The sequence below is a fragment of the Physella acuta genome, unplaced genomic scaffold (assembly GCF_028476545.2).
Source record: "Physella acuta isolate Inbredline_101_S28 unplaced genomic scaffold, ASM2847654v3 ptg000078l, whole genome shotgun sequence".
Lineage (NCBI taxonomy): Eukaryota > Metazoa > Mollusca > Gastropoda > Physidae > Physella > Physella acuta.
The window spans coordinates 592,851-599,080 of record NW_026731598.1 but is presented as its reverse complement, the minus strand read 5'-3'; the positions used below and the strand labels follow the sequence as shown (position 1 = coordinate 599,080).

Below are 6,230 nucleotides of genomic sequence, written 5' to 3'. Positions count from 1 at the left end.
ATTATTTAGTGGAAAAGATAATAATTTCCTCATTCAATAAAAAAAAAACTTTCATCATGATATAGGAAATATAGATCTAATAATTGTATAATTCAAAACAAATAATTATAAATTGATCAGTCTAATTTTCACCAAAAAAATATCTTTAAGGGAGCATGCTCAGTTTATTTCTATTTTTTTACAATTTAAGATCTGAAGCCTTTTGAATACTTTTACCGTGTTTGGTACATAAAAGTAAGTATTAAACAGCAAAAATAGGGTTAAAACACTTTTTGGATGTCATGGAAACCCAAAAAAACCTCCGCCATTTTGAATTTTTCGGTACTTGTAAAACGTTAAGGCTTTTTTATTTATGCACTGATAGAAGTCATTTTTTAAAGGCTTATATTTCAGTATTTTTTAAAACTTTTGTCTCGACAATTTTTTAAAGAGCTACTGGTCAGAATTTTACAAGGTCAGAAAAATTGTATCCTTTTTAGTATGCAAAAGTTTAAAATTTGGATATTATTTATCATAATTTTTTTTCTATGTAAGCTATCACTATTCCCTCAAGACAAAAGTAGAATAAATTAAAAAAGCAGTAGGCTTTTTAGTTGTAAAAAACTGCGAACTGATAAAAACAGTAAAAACCAACGAAAAAATAGGTCACGAAAATACCATATCTGTGTAATTTGTAAAGCCGATTGTAAGCTTAGGGTGTTTCCGAGGTGATGGAAAATACGATTAACAAATACATGAGAAATCCAGCTTTACAGTGATGCCAAGTCCAATATGATGACGGATATAAAACTTGTAAGATTGGGGAAAATGATTATTTTTTTATTAATAAGGTAAAAAAAAATGGTATTTAAACAGCTAAAAAAATGTTTTTCTCATTAAAGTTATTATTTTCCTAATTAAAAAAATGGACAAAGTATCCAAAATTGGAAGAAACCCATCATGAAAAAAAATATCTGAATTTTGATGATTTTGTATTGAGCGTATCTCCTTAAAGCCTAACCGTTAAAACGATGAAAGGATTATCTTTTTAAATGTAAAATATAATTGTGGAAGTTTAAAATAGAAGATCTGATTGTAAAGTTTTAAATAGAAGATCTGAGGCTATACGTTTTAAATTGACGAAATAAGATTTATAGCTGCGACGTGAACGTTCCTTCAAACACATTTAGTGTTGAGCTATTAGCCCAAAACTGGCCTGTATCATCACTACAACCTACCCCTGCTTACACAAAAATCTGACCGACATGTCTCAAAATGTAGGTCTACTTTACCCTAGATAGTTTTTACAATCTGTGACCCCGTTGTCCATCGACTGGTGACAAGTATGGTAGCAGTACAGATGTCAAGTAGAGCTACTTCAAACACTTGGACTGTTTAAGATTTTAAAAGCGACACAAGTCTCACGAAAACGGTGTGTGTTTGTAAAAGGTAACCGTTATATTTTATCCTTCGTCAAAACGAATTTACATTCTTCTTAAACTTTATTATACACTATGTTATGCAAATCACGACGGTATATTTTCTTTGAATAGATCAGAGAATGTACAAAACCCCAGCTCAAGTCAAATGTAACCTGCTATTGATTCTGTTTGCTAATAGATACATGCTAAAATAACCTAACAACATTCCAAGTGCAAACTGTAAGGCACCATTTCTTTTTTTTTAATAAATAAAAAATAAATCTACCACTTTGCAATCATGAAAGTGAAAACAAAAGCTATTATTTTACTCTAGATATAACAAATAGGCCTACAGCAAACAAACTAAATATTTTTCCTACATAAAAGAAAAAAAATTCTCTGTATATAACAAAATCAAATATTTCCGCTTATTGAATATAACAAAACCAAATATTTCCACCTAAATATAACAAAACCAAATATTTCCACCTAAATATAACAAAACCAAATATTTCCACCTAAATATAACAAAACCAAATATTTCCGCCAATGTAATATAACAAAACCAAATATTTCCGCCTAAATATAACAAAACCAAATATTTCCACCTAAATATAACAAAACCAAATATTTCCACCTAAATATAACAAAACCAAATATTTCCACCTAAATATAACAAAACCAAATATTTCCACCTAAATATAACAAAACCAAATATTTCCGCCTAAATATAACAAAACCAAATATTTCCGCCAAATATACCACGAACTCATCCTACACCGTGCGGTCAGCGTAAAAATTTTGAATCAGTAAGTCAGGTCATGGCAAGATCTGATTACTCAAGCCGTGGTTAGCTTAGGTCAGTCAGTGACTAGTCAGCCATCAGTCAGTATTGCCATCAGGGACCTATCTGTAGAGCAGGACACCATGGACAGCATGTTGTGGGCAGTGGCTGGGATTCTGACCGTTCTACTCACATCTTCTGTTAGAGGTAGGTTGGGCCTAGTTGTATCACGTGGTCTAACGGTCAGTGACCGACCAGTAGGTCATAGTTCGAGTCTAGGTAAACAAGACATTTTATGGTAATACCAGACTAGTCTTTTGTGAGGGAATGAGTACTGAAATAGTAACATAATCAGACATCTAAGACGTCTTTAAATTGTTGGGCTGATGTTTATGTGTTAATGGCATCAATAAACGCCATTATAGGAATACCCCCCCCCCTCCTCATGATATTCCGTATATCTAGTATTGGCTAATCTTGCAATGGACTTTATAATCTCACGCTTTCTTTCAATGTGTCCAAGCCGACTCCCTATCCTCCTCCTCCGTCTACTACAACACCAAGACGACAACAACCACATCCACATGCCACACCAGCACCTCCCCACACTTACCGCCACTGGCCGCTGATGTCACGGAACCAAGCAGTCCGCTGGACGATATAGGAACCTTGACCTTGACCTATGAGCCCAAGCGAATAATCTCGAACGTCACGGAGTTTCTGGACATCAACTGCACCTTCGTTAAAAACGGGACCAGGGTGGACAAGGTCATGGCTATCGGGATCTTTCGGATTCGGGACAAGAGTCCAAATAAGGGCAAGGAACAGCTGGCATTGGTGGGGCCTCGTGCTTTGAACGTGAGTAACATTTTGTGTGTATGTGTGTTGGCTGGAACTAGTCCTTTAAACGTGAGTAACTTTTTGTATGTGTGTTGGTTGGTTGGATCAAGTCCTTTAAACGTGAGTAACATTTTGTGTGTATGTGTGTTGGTTGGTTGGATCTAGTCCTTTAAACGTGAGTAACATTTTGTGTGTATGTGTGTTGGTTGGTTGGATCTAGTCCTTTAAACGTGAGTAACATTTTGTGTGTATGTGTGTTGGTTGGTTGGATCTAGTCCTTTAAACGTGAGTAACATTTTGTGTGTATGTGTGTTGGTTGGTTGGATCTAGTCCTTTAAACGTGAGTAACATTTTGTGTGTATGTGTGTTGGTTGGTTGGATCTAGTCCTTTAAACGCGAGTAACATGTTGTGTGTATGTGTGTTGGTTGGTTGGATCTAGTCCTTTAAACGCGAGTAACATTTTGTGTGTATGTGTGTTGGTTGGTTGGATCTAGTCCTTAAAACGTGAGTAACATTTTGTTTGTGTGTGTTGGATCTACTCCCTTAAACGTGAGTAACATTTTGTTTGTGTGTGTGTGTGTTGGCTGGTTGGATTTCGTCCTTTGAACGTGAGTAACATTTTGTATGTATATGGTTGTTTGATCTAGTCCTTTAAACGTGAGTAACATTTTGTATGTATATGGTTGTTTGATCTAGTCCTTTAAACGTGAGTAACATTTTGTATGTATATGGTTGTTTGATCTAGTCCTTTAAATGTGAGTAACATTGTGTATGTGTGCTTGTTGGTTAAATCTAGTCATTTGAGCGTAACATTTTGTATGTGTATGTTGATTTGTTGGATCTTATCCTTTAAACGTGAGTAACAATCTATATGTGTATGTGCTTGTTTGACCTGGTTCTATCATTTAAAATAGATATATTCACGACATACAATGGTACAGCGCCATGGTCCACTGGAAAACATATCACTATTGTTTAAATCCATGCAGTCACCTAGTAACGTCTACAGTGGTCATTATGTTATGACGTCCACGCTAGCTGGGCTGGGGTTATCCCAAAACATTGACTTTTATGGACGCGTTTGACATGGGTTGGGGGAGGGATGGGTCAGTGAAAACTACAGCATGTAGAATTTGACATCAATGCTTTACTTATATGTTGCGACATCAACGTTTCATTAATATGTTGCAACAATTAGATTTTTATAGTCCACCTAAAGGAGGCATGTTGGTTTGATGTAAAATGGGGTATGTGAAATTCCAATATTTTGTGGACGTCATAAATGTGTGACTCCATATCGAGAAGTCATCAAAATACGAGATCAAAATACGAGATCAAAATAGAGAGATCAAAATGTCAACAATTGACCTATTCCAATCAATTTTGGTCTCAAAAATCAAAACATTTTGTTCCCCCAGAAAACTTTACCAAAGCTTGACCTTCTTGGGGAGCTGAAACAAGATGGCGCCTCTTTTCTGAACGTCCGGTACAAGCTCCCCCTGGAGGCTGACCTCGGGACCTTCAGGTGTAAGGTCATGGCACAGGACAAGTCGGGCGAGCCGTTCACTCAGAGCGCCAGGGTGGGGATAGAGGCGGAGACAAGCGAGCCGAGCGTGGAGCGTCAGATAGAGGCCGTCAGACAGCAGCTGGAGAGGGCGATAGAGAACCTCAGCACCAGACTGGCGGTCGTGGAGAACTTTGAGCACGGCATCAACACCAGGATCTCCAGGACCCTCACCTCGCTGTTTGACGCACCCCTCCAGCAGAAATCTTTGAGCTTTTACGTTTCTAAAAATAACTTCCAAGACCGCAACACCGCGGCAGCGACATGCGCCATGTTGGGCGGCCATATTGCGGAGATCGAGAACGCCGGGGAGCTGAAGGTGATCGTCAGCTTTATGATGGTCCGCTACAAGCACATCGACGGGCTGCTCATCGGCGCCGTCTACGACAAGGAGCGGTGGGTGCACCATCACGAGGTCGACGACCCCCCCTACCTGGACTGGTGGGCAGGCGAGGCGCCGGTCAATCAGACGGGGCGGTGCGTGTTCTTGTGGCGAGCCTATAACTGGCAGATGGCATCTAGGCCGTGCCAGAACGACGACTCTGTCACCAAATTTATTTGTGAGATTTCTAAAGACGAGAAGCAGACCAAGCATTGAACACATTTGTCGTCTTGCTTTTCTTACCTTAGGATCTTGTCACATCAGTTTGTGTATATTTGTACAACTACTTGTAACATGGCTAAATGTATAAATATATATCACGCTGTCTGTATAAAACTTTACACATAATAAATTTCAAGTTTCAACTATGTGATTATCGCGCTTGTTTTGTATTTGCTCCAGTGCTCCAAGATAGCCAAGTGATAGTTGTTTTTTTTTTTTGTGATATCACACCTTCACATATCATACATGGGTGAGGTGAAGTGGGGGGGGGGCAGCTGATGTTACACAACTTTCCATTTAGAACCAAAGTTCACAGTCAGCACACGAAGACAAAGACAAAACAAAGCAAGGCCCGCCACTAGTGGTGATGGTTTAGACAACCCCAGGTGGCGCCCCACCCTGAGACTCGCGACTGCGCAATTTCCGGGAAGACGATCAAATGTCCGCCGCGACAAATAATCTTGTTAGTGATGTTAGAAAAAAAATGGCCGACGCTAATTTGTGGCACAGTTTTGTCCACGCATCCTCAGAACGGCTGGATCATTAGAGGCTATCAGGGTGACGCCCCATCCCCATCGAGGCGCCCCCCTCCTCCCCATCAGGGTGACGGGGTACGGCTGGGCTCTATTTCAGTTATTGGGGTACGGCTGCCTTCCCCTCCCCCACCACAGTGTGTGTTGTGGGGGGGGGGAGCAGTACCCAAAACCTGAGTGACGTTACATGGCGTCGACCCTACCTTCCTTAATGCAAGAATTTCTGTTGGCTCATAAAATTATCTTTTGCTGTGTCGGTGAAGGTTTTTTCCCTTGATAGCCCACCTAAGTTGTGAGTTGTGTACACTACCCCCCCCCCCCTTCCATATTTCTAACTGCAATACAGTCACGATGTCATGTTGTATTGAGTACATGCTAGTCGAGGCGCACACAAAGAGAAAGTCGTCCTTCCAACTTTACACAAAGTCGTCCTTCCAACTTTACACAAAGTCGTCCTTCCAACTTTACACCCAACTTTCTTTCTCCCGCAACACGCTCATTATT

The 6,230-nt window shown here is 39.6% G+C and overlaps 1 protein-coding gene across 1 annotated transcript; it reads left to right on the top strand.

Annotated features, from left to right (window-relative positions):
* The first annotated feature begins 2,219 nt into the window (after positions 1 to 2,219).
* LOC131954023 (uncharacterized) lies at positions 2,220 to 5,316 on the top strand. The gene is made up of 3 exons (XM_059317508.1): positions 2,220 to 2,391; positions 2,708 to 3,042; positions 4,444 to 5,316. Exons 1-3 carry the CDS (start codon positions 2,328 to 2,330, stop codon positions 5,185 to 5,187), a joined length of 1,143 nt encoding a protein of 380 aa, XP_059173491.1. The 5' UTR covers positions 2,220 to 2,327; the 3' UTR covers positions 5,188 to 5,316.
* Positions 5,317 to 6,230: the final 914 nt, after the last annotated feature.